This window comes from Meriones unguiculatus, chromosome 4, assembly GCF_030254825.1.
Source record: "Meriones unguiculatus strain TT.TT164.6M chromosome 4, Bangor_MerUng_6.1, whole genome shotgun sequence".
In the NCBI taxonomy this organism is placed as follows: Eukaryota; Metazoa; Chordata; class Mammalia; order Rodentia; family Muridae; genus Meriones; species Meriones unguiculatus.
Window position 1 is genome coordinate 6649932 of NC_083352.1, and position 22867 is coordinate 6672798.

The 22867-nt window shown below is 44.2% G+C and overlaps 1 protein-coding gene across 6 annotated transcripts; it reads right to left on the bottom strand.

Moving 5' to 3' along the window:
• Window positions 1–733: 733 nt before the first annotated feature.
• Ankrd10 (ankyrin repeat domain 10) lies at window positions 734–22867 on the bottom strand. Of its 6 annotated transcripts, none has more exons than XM_021637522.2 (6): window positions 22518–22867; window positions 20111–20263; window positions 16598–16689; window positions 6948–7183; window positions 5090–5185; window positions 734–2173 (listed from the first exon to the last, which is right to left on the bottom strand). In XM_021637522.2, exons 1-6 carry the CDS (start codon window positions 22716–22718, stop codon window positions 1710–1712), a joined length of 1242 nt encoding a protein of 413 aa, XP_021493197.1. In that variant the 5' UTR covers window positions 22719–22867; the 3' UTR covers window positions 734–1709. The 6 variants fall into 6 exon arrangements, with proteins under 6 accessions (XP_021493197.1, XP_021493198.1, XP_060237355.1 ...); XM_021637523.2 differs by lacking the exon at window positions 22518–22867 and adding an exon at window positions 21635–22092; XM_060381372.1 differs by lacking the exons at window positions 20111–20263; window positions 22518–22867 and adding an exon at window positions 11722–11884 and having other exon boundaries at window positions 16598–16688.

Below are 22867 nucleotides of genomic sequence, written 5' to 3' on the forward strand. Positions count from 1 at the left end.
TGACCAAAACGGGTTAAACTCTGTTATGAGGAAAGCATCCACGTTGCCCCGCTACAGATGCTATGTAGCATGTCCACCCCACCAATCATATTCTACCAAACAGGTCTCAGGATGGGCCAAATGTTTCTGCCTTTGTAGCCTATTTAGATGTCCATGAGCTTGTGGACCGACTCACTCCGTATCAAGTCTCCGATGCTTTAGGATACAGCTTACAGGGAATGGCATTAAGTCTCACCTGGAGTCAGCAGCGTAGGCAGCTTCAGACCCTGCAGAGTGGCTTCTGAGGCTCAGTCAAGGGTTTCTGATTGCCTGACAGGAACATTTTCAAAACTTAACATTCTTTATGTGAGTCTAAGCTGTGAAAGAATATACATAAATGGCTGTTTGACATAGACTATTGCAGGTATGCAAGATGGCTATTTTACTGTAGTTTTCTAACTACAACTCATATCCTTAAGAGGTTGGTAATATTTGCCGAAACCAGGGTTTAGAACATTGTGGTCATTACAATTTATAACAAGTGCCGAGGGCAAGAATGCTGCCGACACACAACTTATACGGAAGAGTCTCAGGAAGACAAGGGCCGAAGCCAAGAGCATGCTGGCAAACCCATCAGATTGGGCATGAAGACAAAACTTGAAAGCAAAAATGCAACTCAATGCAAACCCTTTTCCCATCTTTTTACACCTCCCAGACCCCAGACCCACCTAGAGAGTACACTCCAGAAACAGAATCAGCAGTGAGGTTTTTTAATTCAATTCGTAAAGAACAGTTTAAAAAACAAAATGCTAGTACACTCTTAAAACACTGGCTTCTTCATCTCACAGTTTATTTGCACCAATTGTTATTACAAAAACCAGAAGTCATTGCGGTATTTGCAGTGTAACCACTAGTTGCCTAAACAAAAGCTAATTTCTATAAAACCATAAATTTAATGCATTTTAATAAGAGAAATCTAAAGTTCTCTCAGTTAACTGGATATATAGTGGCATACATATTTAAGCAGAAAACCTCAAAAAACAGTAACAAAAAAATAGGTCACCATAATAAAATATTCTGACCCGACAGTTCTACAAACAGCAACTTCCACTATATATAAAGAAAACCATTGTCTGTGGTAAAAAGTCTAGAGACCAAGTAGAAATGTGGAGTAAAAACACAACAAACCCTAATCCATCTTGGGCAGAGCTTGCTTCTAAGGGAACAGGCAGTGCGAACACAGAGAAGGGGACTATCTCCCCCGACCACTGAATGCACCTGCAGCAGTGAACACACGAAAGGACAGCCCTCTTCCCAGGGTCACTGCAGGACACTGCTGGAAGGGCGCTCCTTGCACAGGAAATAGCTGTGCTGTCATGAGCACTACGGCAAACAGGAAAGGTGAGCGGTTTGAAATGATGCCCACGTGTCACCAGGACCCTCATTTACTAAGGAAATCGTTCTGAGCAAACAGAATTCACAGAAAGATGGCAATGTCTCATGACAAAGGAAAAAAAAAAGAGGCTGGTGTCAGACAGGAGAGCTCCAGAGTGCATCTTGCAGGGGAGCTGCCACCCTATGAGAACGGCTGTGCCCTGGACGGCCTCTGCACGGCAGTACTCACGAGGAACTGTGTGAACGAACCCAAGTACTTCCCCAGAAAGCTGAGGCACCAACAGCACAGGCTGCGCAGCTCCGCCAAGCTGCAGTGGGGCTGGGGTCCCCTGGGCTCAGGAGCCATGGTGCAGCTGCATGGCGCCCAGGACAGCACTGTCGTAGCGCTGCTCCACCCGCACACAGCTTGAGTGCTCAAGCACGCTGCTCAGCTCAGGGATGCTCTCGGCAGTGTCCCCGAAGCCATGGTAGTGTCCATAGTGCAAGCTCTCCCCAACGTCCCCCACCCAGGACGGCCTGCTGGCCACACAGCTACTTGGGCTCCCATTCAGATGCAGAGACCCACACATCTCAGGGTTAACACCTGTGGTCTTTTCTGGCTCCTCAGTCTCATTCGCATAGACAGAACCCTGGCCACTGGGAAATGGCTGTCCATTGCTAAGTCCATTAGATCCTGTTAAGCACGGGTTACTCCTGCTCTCCATCCCATTGAGTTGGGCCACGCAGGGGAAGTCCAAATGTCCATTGATGACACTTCCGTTTGTCAATGTATTCAACACGGAGCTACCGTTTCTCACATCTGCATTAAGAAATATACCTGTCACCAAAACACAGACCAATGGGGAAGGAGAAACCAGCATATGTTCAACTCTTGGTATAAGTATAAAAGACTTTGGTTTGTGTTGTTGCTTTTTTCTTCTTCTGAACAAACCAATTCCTTTTTCAAGGTCACACAGGCAGATTTAGAAGTAAACCACAACTGTAGTACATATTTCAGTAGCTTTGGAGAGAGACCTAAAATGCAAACTGTCATCCAAAGTAAGCACAGAGCAGTAGATCCGTGTCTACTAAAAGCAGCCTCAAAGAGCAACTTACACCCCCCTCCCCAGGAGGGTTCATCAGAACCCAACAGAATATTCTGTACTTAAGACAGAACTTTTCTAGTTAAGGAGGAAGTGGGAAAATGAAGTAGATCTGCCACGGAAGCTCTAACTAGTGTGCCACTTGGGGGCGCTTCCCAGTGAGGGTAGCAGACACAACTGCTAAAAGGAAAGGTCTGTCCTAGGTACACCCACATGTACACAGAAGCCCACAGATGCCACTCAGAGCACTGGCACAGTACAGAACAGAGCTATAGCAAAGGCTGCCTACACCAGTGGCCCTGACAGTCTTGGGTCAAGGGTAGTTCTGACAGGTTTCTACTGAGTCCAGCAACAAAAATGACCATGAGAGCCAAGGCCTTATATCTGGTTATTATCAGAAACTATTTATGCTGAAAGAGAAGTATGGATCAATTAATCCACGACTCTAAGTGTCCACTGACAAGATGACGCTGTACAGAGAACAGCCCATCACAAAACATGTGGGCACACAGGGCTAGAAAGACAGAGAATGTTGATGCTCGCAGGAATTCACACAGCAGGACAAGAACTATTTCTTGCTTGGCAATATTGAATTTTATCAATGCTCTGGGCTACTAAGAGACAAAACCCTAAATCCACACAAGCTCAGCTCAGCTCTAGTGGCTGGAAGAGGAAGACTGTGTCCAGCACAGGAACTTCTTCCTGTGCCCCGAATGTCTGTGTCCTCTCAAGGACTGTGGCTACTAAGCAAACAAGACATCAGATCCCCCAATCAAGTCCCCACACCAAATTATCAGTAATCATAACTTAGTAACTCCAACACATTCAAAGGATAATTTACCCCTATAATTATAATTTTTTTCTTTAAACAATTCAATTATTAGAGAATGAATATTTCAAGAACTAGGAACAAAATAAAAAAAAATGAAACAAGTTATTCGTACAGGGGAAAACTATACAGTATTTTTTCCAAAATCAAGTATAAATCACCTTAGGTGATAACTCATAAATAGAATGGTGAATTTCAGTTATTAACGCCTATGTACACAGTATTTTTCCCCCATTTAATGCACAGCTGAAGTAAATCAATTTCACTATGTAATTTAAAAAAAGGGACCTGGCACCCAGCACTGTCTGGGGCGGTGTACTGACATCTGAAGGACAGAAGCCCGAGACTGACAGCACAACTTTGTCAGATGAGCAGAGACAGACAGGTAAATAGGCTGAGGCCGGGGAGAAGCCCCTGACACACTCACCCCACAGGTCTCAAATTCGGGTCATTGACAATCAGCTTTTCAAAAGTGTACAGGCTACATTTAAGGAGGAGTGCCCAATTCTGTACAGGTCCTGGGCAGCAGTCTCCACAGGCGCTTTGTGCACACAGGTGCTGATTCACACAAGGAACTGGCAAGACTCTCTAGGGATTCCCACCCAACATGTTTCTTCAGTCAGACAGTACTGGAAAACACCAGAGGCCACATGGCCTTCTGACAGCCAGAAGGAACTGGCTTGAAAGACAAGCCTGGCCATGAGTTCAGCTCAGCCTGGCTCTAACACTGTCAACACCAGGAGATAGCACACTCCTGCCTGACCAGGGAGGGAGCAATGCTGTCTTCATAAACAACAAGCTCTGGCTTTTGTCACACTTCCTTCTTTAGGCAAGACAGCCTCTGCACAGAAACCCTTGTTTAAAATGTGCTCTCTGAGCAACTGTCCATGGTGAGAGCACACTTCATTGAATTATATTATTTGGTCAGGGCTAACAGCAGCCACGACTGTACAGAGCAGGTTCTGAGCATGGAAATATTTTCTGTGGGTTTGGAAACACACAGGTGACCGTTTATTCGCAGTAAAGAAGTAACATAAAGACATTCTAATAAAACCTTTTTATAAAAAAATCATAATAGTTAGATTTTTGTTGTCACCTAAAGAATAGGAGAAAAAGGCACATGCCAAATAAATACATCATTTCAGAGATCCTAAATCCTGGAAAAATTGAGCTTCTTTGAATTTAAAACTGTGAAATAGGGGTTATATTTTAATATGCTGAACATTTTAAACATGTAAAACACGGTTGAAAATGGTCAGCATTTTAACAGTCTTCAAGGGAATGCCAGACACCAAAGCAACCAAGAGCATGGGGCAAATATCCCAAACGTGTCTCGAGTGGGTCACAGCCACCACCATCCAGTTCCCAGTGTTTACAGTGAGCTCTGTTCACCTGCTGTACTGCCTTCCACAATAGCAATAGCGTGTCAGGAAACCACAACTGCAAATCTCATGAGAAACAGGCAAGGCACATCACGTAAAAGCTTCAAATCAAACAGGGAGATTGCACTAATTCTTATAGCAATAAAATTCACCAAAACCGCTTAATTCTTGCATCTATACAAGTGTCAAAAATGTAAATTATAATAGAACATTTTTTTTTTTAAAGACACGGGACAAGAAAGTGCAAAACTTGAGAACTTAGAAATAGTAAGCATACTGATTCTTGCAACGACAAGGGGTTTGCATTGCTGAAACAGTATATATTTCTATTTCTTTGGGTCCAACAGAACCCCTCTCCTGTTGTTTGGTGTCTTCGACCACTGGGGTGTTGTTGCAGCTAACAGGAAACTGTCCACTCCCACCTGATACAGCAGCAAACTCCCTGTCAACATGCATTCTGTCAGCGTCGTCTTCAGCCTCACCATTCGCTAGTGGCATGCTGTGATCCAGGCTTGCAACTACACAGGAAACAGGTGGTTTTAGATTTTTGTGTTAAAAAAAGAAATCAAAGACATGCTTTCCATCCCCTTTTATGTACACTAAAAGCTTTTCAACCATCAAATAACTTAAAGAAGCAAAGATCTCTAATGGACTTATATTATTGTAAAATTACTTTTTATAATAAAAAATGTTTCATTATTCAATTTCAGCTCAAAGTCATGAATTCTATATTTTTGCTCATTTCCTTGATGACAAAAATTGTAATTCGTCAGACTGTTCTCTGGGGAACACAATGAGTTTATATCTGCTGCAGATAATTCTAAGCTTGTCCTGAAACCTCCCCCCTCCAAGTAGTTTAATGAAACTTATTGAAGGCAATTCTTAAGATGAAGCATGCAGAGCAATCTGGACATTTAAAACAATCCACTAATATCACTAAAAAATTTATGGAAAGGGGGACGTTCAAGCACAGCTTGTCTAGAGGCCTCGCTCCCCAGCAGACAACTGAAGGCACACACTACAAAGTCTGACAGGGAGAGGAGAAGCTGACACTGCATAGCTTCACTTGCTTAGACTGCCTCTCTGTGGCTGCAGATGCCATCACTGTCCACTTACCTGTCCCAAGCCAACAAAGAACCCTCACCTGAAGGAACAGCCCCTGTCTTTGACAAATGCCCTCTAATTTTAATAAATATGGGCCTCTTTCCTTAAAACAAAACAAAAACCCCCTGCTCCTTCATGCTGTTTCACTGACACACACATCAGTCTGTTATTCAAACATGAAGAGTGAAATCTGGGTGCTGGTGTGGCTCGAGCTCGCAAGGAACAGAAGCAAGGGGATCTCTGAGTTTGAGGCAAGCCACAGCAAGTTCTAGGCTAGCCAGGGATGCAGAGTGGCCTCTACCTACCTACCAACCTTCATCTGCAGAAAATTTTATGAACGTCAAGACAGTCACTTTGCAAACTCTAAAAGCATAGTCTTAAAAAGGGGAAATGCTGGCTGTGGTGGTGCAGATCTTCAATCCCAGTACTGGGGAGGCAATGGCATGAGAATCTCTAAGTTTGAGGCCAGCCTGGTCTACACAGTTTAAGGACAACAAGGCCTACATAGGAGAGACCAGACCCTGTCTCAAAAACCCCACTGAGTACAAAGCAACAAGAATGGAAACAAAAAACAACAAAAGGGAGAATTATTGAAGTAGCCTAACTCAATGTCAGATGATAAGCCTGCACCACCACACACCATTCTGCAGCAGTGACAAGAACAGCTGTTTTCTCATGAAAACATGCCAGTATCAATGATAATTTTGTTGTTTTTTGGAGAAAAGATCTCACTATGTAGTTCTGGAACTCTGTAGACCAGGCTGACCTCCAACTCACAGAGAACCACCTGTCTCTGCCCCTCAGTGCTGGGGTTAAAGGTGTGTGTCACTACAGCCAGCCATTGACTACTTTAAAAAGTTCACTAACACTGCAGAAATTAACAAAATCAGGTTTTAACAGTGACACTGTGAACAAACAAAAGAAAAAAACGCCTCTCTAGTTCATGGAGGATGTCAATCATGGACACCCAGAAGCCACTAGGTACATGTCTGTTCACAAGAGCCACCAGCATGCCATTTCTGACAAGCAGTCTATTTTACAGTGTGACACAGGACAGTTCTCCACTGTCCACACACAGAACTCATCAGATACTTTCTGTCTGGCATAAGGTGGCCCTCAAAGTTGCTTTTAGCCATGAAAAAGGAACTTGACAAGAGCCCCCCCAAAAGGTCTCACCTCCAGTTCTAGCTTTCTTCACTCCCAAAGATTCTGAGTCTTCCAAGCATCTCTTTCGGTTTGTTCCCAGGCTAATGTGATTGGGAAGTATGCTCTCATGACCTCCATTCAAGGCGCCATTAGGGCAGTAACCGCTCATTTGATGGCTCTGGAGGCTCAAGAGAAACTGGGTGCACTCTTGGAAACCTTGGGTTTGTGCAATGTCTGCTGGCGTCAGGCCACTGGCATTTCTCAGGCTGTACAACACAAAAACAGTGAATTACACCCCACAGCATTTGACCATGGTGTCTGCTCCTGCCAAGCTGACTAAACTATCTGAAGGTCACAACAGATCTACAGCAAATCCTCATTATGGGAGCAGTTAATCAGCCTGGTCTGTAACTAACTTCTCCTACACATATTTGATTTGGGAGACAGTTAAAAAAATCAATATGCTAATCTTAAAAAGGTCTCTTCCTATTTGACTTCTCAAAGTTGTGTTTTATGTCAGTCTGAAGATCTAAATTTACTCTAACTTCAGACTTCACCTGAAACAGATTCTGTATTAGCTGTACCTAATGTTAAAAGCCCATCCTTTAGCTTGAGTAAAATTATAACAAACAAGCATGTACTGACAACATTGTCCATGGCATTCATATCAAGTGTTCCCTGAACGCAAAACGTCACAGCTTAGCAACAAGCCAGATTTCTGGCTGATATGTGACACTCTAAGTGGAAGTTCAGAAGGCATGCTGACAGGGTGAGCCGCCACTGGGCCCCACCCCCGAGACAAGGTGAAGCACATTCTGATAGATTTGGCCCTCCACAGGGAACCTTGCAGCAGTGTGCCATGCGGGCACTCTCCAGTGCTCGGGTGCACACTCCTCTGGGAAACCTGCACAACTGCCCCAGGAGCTCATTCCCTAATGGGTCACCTGGTGATGACACTACAACAGGCATAGATGGTAGAAAGAAGTACTGGCAGAAAGTACTTAAGCCAAAGAGCCGAACAGGGAAGAGCGAGCTTAGTTTGTAAACACGAGGAAACAGAAAATCGAGGGAACAAGAGCTACTCTGCTAAGCTCCCTCGGAAGGCAAGGACGTGGGCTACTCTTGAGGGCAAAAGTGCAGGGAGGCAGCACTGTTAGCTTAAGCTCATCGACGGGCACTGGATACATCAGTGGGGAGGAGGGCTTCCATACCTACTCAGCCAGCTACTCTTCACGTCCAACCAAGACGTGATGAAATGAAGGCCTCGCCTCGTACCAGAGAGATGACCAATCCAAACCCTGATGCTTGTGCTTGTTAGGGTTACTGTTAAGGCAATAAACAAACAAACAAACTTAAAAAAATTGGAGCACAAAATCTATAGGCTCAGGGACAAATAATGGTTCTTAGTTTACAAGGATAATCACAGCCTTGTACTCTTATTTCTAGTGGTCACACACTTGAGGCTTCAGCTGCAGAAAGTGGTTTAGATACTCATCAAACAAACCTACTTAAAAAGTGAGAATATAATATATGTGTGGAAGACTCACGTCGTTTGTGTGCGACGCACGTTGGTGTGGTGTTTGTGCACAGGTGGCACACGTGGGCAGAGTGTTGGTGGGCATGTGTAGAGGCTAGAGGGTGACTGTCTTCTTCAGCTGCTCTCCATCTTGTTCTTGGAGACAGGGTCTCACACTGAACCTGAACTCACTGACGTGGCCAGAGTGGCTGGCCTGTGAGCTGCAGGACCACTGTCTTCCCACTATCTGGGGATCCAAACTCAGGTCCGGATGATTGTATAATAAGCATTTCACTGATTGCTTATCTCACTAGCCCTCAAGTCTGGTTTAATGAGACACAGAGAGACAAGACTTGAGCTAGAAATCAGTAGCACATTCTTAAAAAATAAAAAGCAGTTATGTACAGGACCAGCTGATATTGTTAAGACTTCAGCAGTGTGAATTATGAGGTACTCATGCCAGCATCTTTACTGATACATGAATTATAAAATTTATAACAATCACTTTCACTGCTACATGTATGTATGTGTACTGTGTGTGGTGATCATAGACAGCTTGTTAAGGACTGTCTTCTTCCACCACACAGGTTCTGGGGACTGAAGTCACTGGGCCATCTCACCAGTGCCCAAACGATTACTTTTACAGATGACTATGGTCTTGCTCACAAAAATTAAAGAACACAGAAACAAGAAGCTAACATTCAACAGTAAGGAAAATAAACACACTAGGAAATCACCAACACAGCTCTATAGTGGGCTAATGCCTCCTGATCACCTATGTTAGCTGTCAACACTGGGGATTTCTTCTAATTACACCAGAGCTGACTAACTTCTAGATGTTAAAAGGCCCTAACCTTCACACTTAAAGAGAAATCTCAAAAAGGGAGCTCACCCGTCTTGTGCAGCAGCAAGCAGAGCCAGAGGTCAAGCTGGGTTTCTCATCATTTTCAAGGATGAAAAGTAAACATGTACAGAAACTAAAAAGTGTACTAGACAGCAGTATCTGTGCTACACAGTGCCTGTAGAGGCAAGGATTCTGCTTAATTTTAAGTGGTGACAGACACCATGTGGTATAATCGGAAACGAGGCCTACAGAGCCTGCGCTGACTGCAGCACAGCGCCTGTTACTCAGGACCAACCTCACAGTAGCTGGTATTCACCCTCTCCAGCTCGAGGGTGTGCTCGATGCACACTGAACAGCGGCCACCACCCGCCACCTGCCTTCTATCCAGATGTCCTGCTCACCTCCACTCACCAGCTGCACTCTCCGTTGCTGTGTGAGAGACCCTCAGTCCTGTGCACTCAGAGCAAAGCCCTCCACATGGCAGCTGGCCTGAACTGATCAGCGGGGAACATATACTTCAGGTCTGCACTTTTCCTTTGAAAGGACAAGTATGCAAAGCAGACCACCCCAGTCCTGACTATTCAGCTCTTGGGGCTACAAGTCAGTGTGCAGCTTATTTTCTAACATGGACAATGAAATTTGAACCGCATGGAACTATACATATAATGAACATTAGTTCACGTTTTGATTACTGTTAAACTGGCATCTAGAAAATCCTTAGCTCATGGACCCTCAAGCAGCAGGCCAGGGTCAGATCTGCTGACAAGCATGAGCCTGCTTCTTTCTCACATCAATCAGCATCCTTGAAGTCTTCCTCAGTGTGATCACTTTGTAGTCAAACAAAAAGTTAATCTATCACAAAATACTAGATACCAAGAAAAATACCAGCCCAATCTTGTCTCGTTGCCACTGTGCCTCCACCTGAGCACCTCACAGCAAAACCCAGACGAGAATACACAGAGTAAGAATGGCTCTCAAGTCTTCAAACTACCTTGACAATTAAGAGGCTGAAAGTATTGTGCGCTTCCACATCAAAATTAGAATAAGCACTAAAATCCCTTCAAAATGTGGGATTTTACTTTTTAGTGTTAGGGATCAAATCCTGGTCCAAACACACAATACACAATCCATCTTGACTACACTCGGAGTCATCAAAATATTAATTTTAATAAAAGAAGCCTAGGTCTTTAAATTCTATTTTCATATATGCTTGCTATGATCAACTCATATATCAATATTAGTGTGTTAACAGCTGAGACAGCACTCTTGTTTAGAATAACCAAGTTAGCTAAACCCCTGTGGAGTGTTCCCAATCTGAGGCAGTATCTCAGCTTTCCCTGCCCCTGGAAGGTGGGCCCATGAATGAACGAATGAGACAACTCGCTACAACCTTTATGTCCACTTTAGTTTGGGTCAAGCTTGTTAACAGTCCACCCCTCCAGTCTGGGATCCACTAGCATTCATGAGAGTCTTCTATGACCACACAGGACTAACCGGGTCATACAGACACAGCCTCTAATCAATAGAGATAAACTATCTGGGAGAAATGGCTAAACTGTTTTAAAGAATGATCTTATCTACTCTCTTTGGTCCTAAAATCCATATAAAAACATTAAAATGGGGTCTATTAAAAATTCTAGCCTTGTTGAAGCTTTGAGGTTGCCTCTGAGAAGGAAGTCTGCGAGACCAGACTTTCCTGCCTCTGAGTTCAGTCTGCTGCAAACACAATACTGTTCGTGCCTATCAACTCCAGCTCTGTATCCCCATCAAGAGGACAACAGTTCCCTCCCTGGCCAGGCCATCCTCAGCAGCACTGACAAACCTAGGGCCTTACACATGCTTGGCAAACTCTCCACCTCTGAGCTACACTCCCAGACCTTTTGCCAATCTTTCAGAATCAGAAAACTAGAACACAGGAAGAGAGGGTAATCCTAGCTACAAATGAAATATTTTGCCAAAGTGGCAAAAATGAACCAACCTGACATCAAACACAATTTTCTGTGAGAACATTTTGAATGGAGCACTAAATTTAACTTGCACAAGAATCATTCCCAAGGAACTGTAGAACTGATCACCACAAAGACCAGCTACCCCTTTGATTTTCCACTTACAGTGTCACAATACCAGAATAGAGAAGCTGTTCCAATGAGTGTTTATTTACAATAATAACCACAGCTCAGGAAATAAGTAAAATAGTTTTAAGAACTAAAGGTGTTACATCACCTTTGTGATACTTTCTTGTGCTAATGCCATGTGACAATATAAAATAACCACAATTTTTATATAATAATATTTCTGTTAAAATTCTGATCTGAATTTAGCTATTGTTAGTTTACAAATAAAAAGGTAGATATCGTAAATTAGGGTAAGCAAAGCATGCAAATCTAAAGAATCTATATCTGAATTCCTAGATTAGCATTAAAACCAATCACCGCAACAAATACCTCAACAGTATGCTTGTGTGCAGAAGGGAAGCCATACTGAGCATTCAATGCCACAACCGTAAGGTTTCGGAGAAGCACCTGTGGCAGTTTCAGCAGTTTCTATGTGAATGCTCCCCCTTTCTAGGATTACTTGAAAAAAACCAAGTCAATTCGAATTACGTAGCTGTAAAACATTGACATGTGTAGTTTTTACAGATTTAGAATCTTCTGTGTGACTTAAAACGGGCATGGTTCATACACAGGAAACGTCAATCATAAGGGATCACATTTGCAGGCAAGACTGGATTAAAAATACATACACACACATGAGGTGCAGGAGCAGTCAGAGCTGGGCCACTGGTGTGTGACCACCTTGACCGCTTTCGTGCCGTCTTTAACAGTTATATCCAGTAACTTTAGCATGAAGCCAACGTATGTCAATATTTCAACAAAAGTTTAACAGTATGGACTAAAAACCATCAACTCACGATTCTCGTTACTTTAAAATTTGGTATGCTGTATCGCAAATACATTAGTAACTATTCCTAGATGGAAATAAGCAAATAAATGGAATCATTAAAAAAAGATAAAAAAATAAAAAACATTTACTAAACGTCCATTTGTACAAACAAAACATTAGCAAACATCTGTTATTGCAGTAAAAGAAATACAGGTGTATTTTTAACCCTTTGGTATCCAAACATATAATCATGAAGACTTTCATAAATGCACTCTTCAGTTAACAAAAGGAAGAAACTATTTTTAAAAAGTTTCCACCTGAATAAGTTTGGTGCCAAGTTTTCGTTTCAGGTTCAACATTGCTGAGGACACGTAGCATTGCAAGTGAGCCACAGTCATGATATTTAGCACGTTCCAGTGCAAATTAGCAGAAACACTGGTATCTGGAAATTGTAGGTTTGTTTTGAAAACACCAATTTAATGTAACAGCAACAGTTAAAGAAATAGTGAAATCAACTTATCTAAGTTATTAATAAAGTAATTTGTATAGTGATACGTAAAGTCTGTCCACTCTCTCTGAAGCCCTGTTACACACTGACTGTTCCAGACCTACTCAGCTGCCTCTATCCTGCAGTTCCTGGATAGAGGAGGAAAAAGCAACAGCAAGACCAAAGAATCTGTGGTAGGGACAATCAGAAAAGGGGCAAGCATGTGAGGTTGCAGAGTACTAAAGCATCAGACTCATTCAGTCATGATGCTGAGACATCTGTTCTGAAAGATGAACACACGGAACTGACTTAACCACTAACATCGGAAGTGAATAACTAACACAGTAAATCTTGGTTTTGCCCAGAAAAAAGTTATATCATGATATGTGATTGTACTAGTGATAGCCCTGCCTCTAGGCAGAGACCAGGTGAACCAAATCCACAGAAACCTAACAGCCTCACCGCAGCCTGGAGCTGTGGCCTACTGTCACGTTTAGAGTTCTGTCACAGACAGATGACTGAGCCCACCTCAGTGATGGGCTGCTCACTTAGTGATGGCGGAGGTGAAGGAGCCCACATACAGTGTGCCGCAGATGGGCTGATCTCAGCCCATCGCTGCTTTTTCAGCTGTCTAGTGAGCAGCAGGCAAAAAGGCTGCTCTTGGGTTAACAGTAATTATTTCAAAGGTACCCTACCAGATCTACGATAAAACACACAATTTCTAATGAAGTCATGCTCTCCAGAGGGAGGAGACTGGTATCAGCCCTGCCTTCCACATCATATGAGACTGATTCAGAAGAAAGTGCAAATATGCCTGCGTGAACGTCTTGATTCTTTCCAGAGGAATAAGGAAATAATGTTTTAGTATCGGGCAGCCTTGGAAGCATTCGTTCCCTCAAGAAAGTATAGTTATCTAAAATGCTAAAAGCAAAGCTAACCCAAGGCTCAGAATCTGCTCTTAGTAATTAACAGACGTTAGTGATAAGAGGGTTTTAAACATTTAACATAGCAAATGTTTGTCTTTTTGCAAAATCACATTAAGACTCAACCTGATCTTGTTAAGTCTCTTAGCAAAAGAAATCGGGTAGCTCTTCCTGTGTTGGGACATGCCTTCTTCCACCCAAACGCTAAGAGTAATGTCAGCAGCCAGCACAGGTGAAGAAGCCGAGAACCACCACAGTTCAACATGCTGAGCTGAGCTCCTTTAAGTTCACAAGCATTCCGCATACCCACAGAGCTGAGATTTGATCCTGTGTATCTGGACTTTAGGTGTCAACAGTGGCAAGTACTGACAACTACCATGTAAGCCGGAAGCAGAAGCTCATGTGGAAAGATAACTTGGCACCAAAACTCAAGATTTAAATTAAGAGAAGAAAACAAAAGTCCATTAGCATACTCACGTGTGGTGCTAGAAAATTAATACGATGCACAGCTGCTGAAATGTGTTATCTTACAGTTGCAACCTACATTAACAAGTCAGTCACAGAACAAACCCTTCTAGCCATACACTTAGCAGCTACCCTCATCATCTACCTGATGACCGAAAAAAGCACAACTTTAGTCTTTGGCCACTTTAATGTAGCAGATATATAAAAAGCAGAGTAGGAATTAAGAGCAAAATCATTAATTTAAAAATAGCAGTATGAGGTAGCTTTTAACCTATTCACAGGAGAAGGAAATTTTTTAATCTAAATATTATAGATTATAAAAGGAATTCAAAATCTGACCCATTCTGAAACGGAAAATATAGTAAGTGATTTTAAAGAAGCAAACTAATGCTAAACCCCTGGTCTTAGGGGCAAGAAGACCTGCTGTGTGCTGGGACATCTGGCCATGTAAGCAGCAGTACAGGGACACAGACCTAGGCGCTACTACTTGGGAGAGTCAAACTGCTTACAGACAGACTAAACAGGATAAATTATAAAAGACACCAAGAAGCAGCTTTTAGTTTAGCTTACTGGAAAATCCAACATTTTCCCTAGATGATAAACTGAATAACCACATACACAACAGCAATAATGACTACTTGTGTTCTAAATCCAGGCCAAAGACTTCTAATTTTAAGTATTGCTTTTGCCTAGGTAGTTCACACTAAATGTTCTTTCCAAAAAATTGTGAAAGCTCAGTCCAGGGCAGTCACCATAGTGCAGGGTCTCGAGGGGGTGGCTCCTGTACTGAGATGGGGGACAGACTGGCACTCGAGGCCATGCTCAGCCACACCTGGTAGAAAAGAGACACTTGAGGTCCTGTAACCAAGGACAGAATTGTAAATAAAAGATACTCATATTTTAAGATACCTACTTAAAAGAAAAAAAAAAAAAAAAGAAAGGAAATAGTGACAGATATTTATTTATGGCTCATCGGATCAAGCTACCCATTAAAATTAAAACTAGTATCTTTGTAATAGAATGTTCAGGACCAATTAAAGTATAATTTAGAAAAAAAAAAGCGCTATTTTTAAACCCCCAACTTTAATTGTCCATTATTTCCATAAATGATAATTAAATAATTTTATCAATTGTTATATAGGACTGTATTTATAATCAAAGCTTGTTATTAATGGTCTAAGTCTTTAAATATAAATACAGAGAATAAAACTGATTCTACAACTTTAAAACAATGAGAATCAATCTTAAATGTTTCAAGATTATATAATACATTCACATTATCAGGTTGTTTTTACATTACCTTACATCACAGCTAAATATAAAGTTATAAGGGTCCTTAAAATGTAGCAGCTAATACATGCCATCCATTTTGTTTTTGAGATAGGGTCTAACAATGTTAACTCAGGGGGGTCTCAAAGGTCTATTCCTGTCTCAGCCTCCTGAGTGCTTGGATTCCTGCCATGTGCTACTATGCTTGGACAACACAGGCCATATTTATAACATTAACATCCAAGGCCAAACTAATGGCCAAATTTCCCAGTAAAGAGGAACCAGAAGCCGAGACAGTGACTAAGCTGAGCTCTGGACAGACATGCCTACGGGAGCCGACACATGGTTTGGCTCCTCAGGACCTATGTTCAAAAATTCATCGTAATGGAAACCAAAGGGTTAAACTAAACCTTGTGGGTCTCATTTCATCCGAAGTCTCAATTTTCATATTTCCTGTTAGAATATAAAGTGGTTTCTAGTTGAATATTTTTTATGAATTACTCATGAAGTCACAGTAAAATTTTATCAGTTATTTTGGTTGTTAGAGCTCTCTACAGCTTACACTCATGTTTTAGGGGTGAAAACCGCATCCATTTGTTAATGCTGTGAACTGCAGAAGAAAAGTTTTACACTGCAAAAAAAGTCAAACAAATGAATATAATACCTAAGTAAACGTATAAGGCTGCGGCTAAGATAACATTTCTGCACTAACACACTCACACGTTAGCGCTGCTCTAACGGGTGACAGACTCCAGCTCATGTAAATGGTGCTAAAGGACATTCTAAACTAAGCCCTCGGCCTCAAAGATGGCAAGCACCTCATGTGTGCAGCTCCAGGTTACTAGAAGCCATAATCACTAGGTGGAAGGAGGCTTTACATGAAGCCTCACATTACCAAGGAAATCCAGACTTAGAAACAGTCTTCGCAACTGGGAGGCGTGCTACTCTAATTCAAGCTCTCCCGCACCCCACCCCGTTTGAAATTCGAGCCTGGTAAACCAAGTGTGAAGACCTGCCACAGTGACACACTACTCGGTGGCAAAGTCAATGACATCAAGTTCAGCAGCCTGTTCTTTTCACTCCACTCTGCTGTCACACCCTGAGCACGGGGAAACAGGCCTACATCTGTAGTCAACCTAGCACAATTTCCTCACTAACACCTGATCAAAATGGCACAACTACATTACTAATTTTAGAAACAAACTTTTAAGGCTTTCCCTACTCTAAATGCTACTTCTGGATCTAGCACCTTGACCACATCGCTAAGGGGGAGGGATAATTGAAGGTACTTACTCGGCGTGAGCCCCGTTCCCTACCAGGGCACTGATGCACTCCAGGCTCCCCGAGCGGGCCGCCTTGTGAATGGGAGTTTCCCCCTCACAGTCCTGAAACAGAGTGCACACGCTCAGATTCACCAAACTGTTCACGGCAGAAGCAGTAACCAACACAGCCTTGCTCCATCATTGGAACAGAACATAGTTTACCTCTGAAAGGAAGTTGAACGCCAGGCAGCAAGCAGGGCATACTCTCCACAATATTTAGTTACAGGATACTGACAAAGACCTGGGAGGCATCCCATGTTGAGGTGTGAGTGCCAGTCATGCTTTACCAATCATTTTATCCTGGAGCTTGGCACAAATGTGTATAGAAACTCACTATAACTACCTTCTGACCAATAAAAACAGATTCATATTCAAATAGCCACTCAGGCCAAAAGAAAGCTCTCAAGCCATTTAAAAGTTCAACTTCCCATATATTCCTCTACAGCTTCTATATAGTGCTAAAGCCAGCAAAACACAGTGCTTGTTTTGAACTATCTTGAACTGGAACTGTATTTTAGAAAAACCAGTCAAGTCAGAGGATGGGATAAAGAGAAGAAAATACCTAAGCTGGGCAGCGGGAAGCTTTGTAGTGCAAACCGACCTTCAGTTTGGCAAAGACACTGGAGGCACAAAAGGAAAACAGACTGAAGTGAGCACTCACTCAGAGAGGACACTGTGGAGTGTAATAATCATTAAAAAAAAAAAATGAATTTGCTTAACCTCTAGCCCATCATCTTTTGGTTGTAAGAACCAAAAGCAAAAAGTAAGCTGATGAATGCAAGCAAGAGGAGACAGTTCTGTCAGACACTCATCAACTGCTGTCTAGGAAACCCCAAGGGGAGAGGTTTGCTAGTACCTGAATGGATCCCAGCTCAAGGTTTTTGGGAACAGCAGTTGGCAGTACCTGTACCCACATCATTAGGGGATAAAGAAAAAAGGCAGAAGTAGGGCAACTACACAATTGGGAAAGGTTCATTCATAAATAAACGTAGCAGGATGCCCAAGGTCCTTCCTGTACTTCCATCAAAAGTGCCGTACTGCTTTACAGCAAAACAGAACCAGGCTGACTGCTGACAGCACAGGGCAGGGGCCCACTTAAATGGCTCAAAACAGACTTAAAAGAGACACAGGGTCTTATCAGGAAAAGGGTTTTTTGTTTTTTTTTTGCTTTTTTTTAATTTGTTTTGTTTTGTTTTTTTTTTTTTAAAGAATAAGAAACAGCAGCTGGACATGGTAGTGTCTTTAATCTCAGCATTTAGAAGGCAGAGGCAGAGGCAGAGGCAGGCGGCTCTGAGTTGAAGGCCAGCCTGGTCTACAGAATGAGTTCCAGGATAGCCAAGGCTAAACAGAGAACCCTGTCTTAAAAAAACACAGAAACAAATAAAAAGAGAAACAGCAAGCCATAAGTCTAAGAACTACTTAGTGAACTCATTAGATGTTTAAAAAAAAGCAAACTACTTTCATTTTCTTCCTTTACTGGAGACAGTGTCTGCTACACAGCTTTAAGCTGTCCCGGAACTTGCTACATAGACCAGGGAGGCCTTGAACTCACACAGATCCACTTGCCTCTGCCTTCCTAACTCTAGGTTTAAAGATGTGTGCCACCATGTCTAGCCAAACTACCTTTTTAAAGAAGGGTGGAAAAAACAAAAACTATACAAGTTGGCTGGGAAGATGGTTCTGTCCATAAAGTACCTAGTCAAACCGATGAGCTTCAGTGTAAAACCCAAGGTTTGAGTTCTCTATGCCCACCTTAGCCCCTGAATAACGACAAAGGTACCTATATACATTTATTAAAAGCTTTAGGCACTGCAGCTGAGCAGATACTAAGCCACTAACCCAACAATGCTGGCCTGTCCTACTTCCCAGGCAACTGCCCATTACCTGCCGTCTTAGTCTCACTCTAGCAACTCCTGGCTCATCTGTGTCCTCAGGTCACTCCCTCCCGAATCTCTGGTCCCCGCCTGAGACCTCTCACTGGGATCAGAAGTCTGGCCTTAACTCTCCTGCGCAGCTATATATTGCTCAGCTCTTTATTATCCAATCAGAAGTGAGGGAGAACAGGGTTTCTTTGCGTAGCCCTGGCTGTCCTGGACTCCTTTGTAGACCAGGCTGGCCTTGAACTCACAGAGATCTGCCTGCCTCTACCTCCCTGAGTGCTGGGATGACAGGTGTGTGCCACCACTCCTGGCTGAGGAAGAATTTTTATACAACATTGAGACAGGAGATGCTTCATAATAATGGACTTCATATAGAAATCAGCATCTGAATAAACAGTTTACAAAAGCATCCTCCAACACATCAGGTTCAGTGAGAAAGAACCTTAGAGACCAAGACAGAGCAACTAGGGAAAACACCCAGCATTGACCTCTGGCCCCCACAAACATGCATGCTCACGTGCACATACCCATGTAAGCACATTCAAATACCACAGACACATATTCTGAAGCAAAGCTTACAGACTTAAATGAGATTTTCAAAATATGTTCAAAAGAAAAAAAAATCTTAGTTACATTTTACAAGAGAAAAAATTTCTCAAGAAGATGGAGGGATGCTAGCAGTGGTCAGAATACAGGATGGCACAGCCCTTGCTTTGTGGTCTGCACCTCTGATGGGGGTACACACTAAAGCCATCTTCAATCAAGAAAATTCAGAAACTCCTCCAACGGTGCGCTCCAGTCTCCACTTACATTTCTAAAGTACCCAATTGTGTACCGTAAGACTCTAGAATCATCACAAACTCTGAGAGGAAAAAAGAAGAGGGAAGGGCCACCAGAAATCCCAGAGCATGTATCCTTTGCACACAAGATGTTGATGAAAATCAGAAAATAAATAAGGGGCTGGAAAGATGGCTCATCAGTTAAGAGCATGTACTACTCCGCACTCAGAGGACCCAAGCACCATTTCCAGCGCCTGTATCAAGTGTATCTCTAAGAGAAACCAACATGCCTGGTAATAGATTCTATAAACACATAAAAATGTGGCTCTAGTTTGTACACTTATATACAAATTTCTTAAGTCATTCACTCTCCCCACTAAGTAGATGATACTTAAAGTGACCTTTCTATACCTAGTCACAACCCCCAACTTGTGTGTTGAAGGGTAAACCCACCTCGAAGCTGATCCAAGCCACCCTTTTGCTAGTCTGGATTTGTTTCTACAGTATCTGCAAAGTTAGGTAAGACACCAGTGAGCGGGAGCCAGGAAATCCGGGCTGTGGGCCAACAGCCTTCAATTATCAGCTGTGACCTTGGGCAAATCATTGAATCAGATCTGGGTGAGTCACGTAACAGGTAAAGGCACTCTATAAACTGAATGCATGCCTCCAGTGGAAAAGGCTTATTATCCGCAAGTAAATGAAGGAACAAATTCCAGTTCACCTCAGGTAAAGACATCAGACTCTAATTAGGGCCTCCACCTGCAACAGGATCATGTGAATAACTGTGACTAGGAAAGCAAACAAAGGCTAATCAGGCCTTCTTACCGGTTTGTTAATGTTGGCCCCAGCTTGAATCAGCCAGACCAGGCACTGAGGATGGCCTCCAAAAGCAGCAATGTGGGCTGGGGTCTGGGCATAGCGGGTGGTGGATACATTCAGTGAGGCTCCTGCTCTTACCAACTGGATTAAGCACTCCAACTTCAAACACAGGTGGGAGAACAAAAACAGGACATGTCAGTATACCAAGTAATAGCACACACAATCTAAATTCCCCACCAGCCACCAGTTTTTTTTTTTTATCATTGTTTTCTTCTGACAATAGGCTAATTTCCTCCTTTAAATGTTTAGAGTGCATTATTGTAAAGAAAAAAAAAAAACAAACAAACAAACAAACCCAACTCCCATCAATGCTTTTACATAGTCGATAAAAATGTTAATTAAGTGAGCTGGGTGAAACAGTGCACGCCTGTGATCCTAGCACTCTGGAGGCACACCTAGAACTCTGTGAGTTCAAGGCCAGCCTGATCTACAAAGTGAATCCAGGACAGCTAAGGTTATACAGAGAAACCCTGTCTCAAAAAGCCCAAAAAAGCCAAAACAAAAGTGATTGGCAGGCTATAAAAAACTGTCTACACAACCTCTTTATAATCGAAGACTTTTACATACCATTTACTATTGTTCCACACTGAATGGCCCCAAAGTTCATTCCCCATCACTTAAGCAGTCTTTAAAACAGAAGCGAAAGAAACCATGAAAAAAAAAAAAAAATCACACCACAGCTGAGCTCACCCAGCAGGTGACTAACTGAAGGACTGGCAAGTGGGGACAAAATAGCCAGGTCCCGCTGTGCTGGCTCTGGCTGAGTCCATCACATTCAACATGTGCAGCAAACACCTACCACGTGGCCAGGAATGTTTTTGGTACTTACTTGTTCTCCAATTTTAGGCTGTTTCTCTTCAACTGACCACAAGGCAGCAAAGAAGCTGCGCCTGACTGCAAGCAAGTCTCAAGAATAAACAGTCTCCTCTCTGTCTTTGAGCAATTTTAGCTTGTCCTTATAAAAAGGACAGACCACTTCTGTGCGTTCTTATTGATTGGCAGGCTACAAAACTTGCACAGTAGGCAGCGAACAGACTTTAAAACATTGCTTAGACAGGTGGAAGTAATGGCGGGTGAAGCTCCTTTAATTTTCCAAGGGAAAAAAGAAAAGTACAAACTGACAAGATAAACAGGTGTCAAGTGAAAAGCAGTCAGTTAACACGCAGTTTCTAGGATTTGAAAATGCTAGCGGTTTCCCTGTTAGCGGTGCTATGTTCAACCTAGGAAACTGGGTTTGGAATTCTGGAAGGTACTTTTAAATTGGGCATCTTGTAAAAGCAAGGTATAGCCTTAATAACGGCCAGTCTTTAGGGAACAAATAAGCCTCATAACGACTGGGTAACTTGAGAACCACCGGTACATTCTGAGGGTAAAACATGCTGGAAACGTAGAGAACGGGACAGCAACAACAGATGGCTCGGCTGGGGAAAGAGGCGCGGCCTTTTCCTGAGAGCTTTCCCTAACACTTACGGGGTTTCCAAGATGGTTCCACATCTTAAGACCGTCTAGGTCTCCAATAGGATAGCTCAAAACCGCAAACTCCTCGCCTCTGCCACAACACTGCTCTCCAAAGCCGAGTCTGCAACTCGTCCTCCGTACAAGTGAAAAAGCTCTTTAAGTTTTAGCTTAGATTGTGGTGGAACTGCACGTGAGGTCTGCCGCTTCACGGCGCGGAGGCACTTCTGTCCGCGGATGGCGAAGGCAACGACCTTGCCCGTGACCACCTGCCAGGAGGCCCGCACCGGCCTGTGTGCCACCCATCCAGCACCAGGGGAAGGGGCCAATTAGCACAGCATGCACGGGGCGGCCCCGGTGCGACCCCGCCTTCGGCCACGCGGGGTGCAGACTCGACATCCCAGAAAGGGTGGGCAGCGCCCATCCCCTCGTGTCTTAAAGGCGCTCTGCACCCGGTTTCCATCAGACAGGAGCGCGTGGCTCCCGGGTCTGTCCTCGCCAAAAGCAGGAACCTCCTACAAGACTCCCCGAAGCCGGGCGGGCAGCCGCCCCGCTACAAGCGGCCACAGACGCTGCACATGCGCGCTGAGTCCTGCGGGGCGCCGGCGAGGCCGACCCCGTTTCCGCCCCGCCTCCCAGCACTCCCCGCGCCCCCCGGTGTCCTGGGTCGCGCGCCGCCGCACATGCGCCGTGGGCCCCTCGAGGAGCCGGCGGCGCCAGCGCGGCCTCCGCGCCCCCACCTCTGGGTCGCAGACCGCTGCGCGCCGCACATGCGCCCTGGGAACCTCGGGGGCGCCGGCGCCCGCGCTTCGGCCACGCTCTCCTGGCGCGGCGGGGTGTACTCTGACCCTCCCACAACAGCGCGCGGAAAATGGCGCCTTAAAGTGCCCGCGCCCACCTTGCCGAAGTGCGCGGCCCAGTGCACGGGCGTCCAGCCGTAGAAGGAGTCCTCGGCGGCCAGGTGAGCGCGCGGCGTGTGCGGCAGCAGCGAGCAGAGCGCGACCAGGTCCCCGTCGCGGCAGGCGCGGTGCAGCGGGAAGCGGAGGGACAGCAGCTCCTCGCTGGAGAAGCCTGCCTCCACGCCCGCTCCCGCCGACATGGTGGGTCACTGGGAAGCGCGGGACTGGCCGGCGAGAGGGACTGCCGGCGGAGGCCTGCGAGCTCGCCGCCACTCGAGCACAAAGGACAGGCGAGCCGCTTCTGCCGCGTCCCACCCGCTGCCGAGCGCGGCAAGCACTGAGGGCGGAA

Coding starts and splice junctions, on each gene's coding strand:
- Ankrd10 (XM_021637522.2), bottom strand. CDS start 22,718: ATGTCGGCGGGAGCGGGCGTGGAGGCAGGCTTCTCCAGCGAGGAGCTG. Junction 7,184..16,597: donor GGGAACGGGGCTCACGCCGA/GTAAGTACCTTC, acceptor TGTGTTGTACAG/CCTGAGAAATGCCAGTGGCC. Junction 2,174..5,089: donor GGAGTTTGCTGCTGTATCAG/GTGGGAGTGGAC, acceptor TTCTTAATGCAG/ATGTGAGAAACGGTAGCTCC.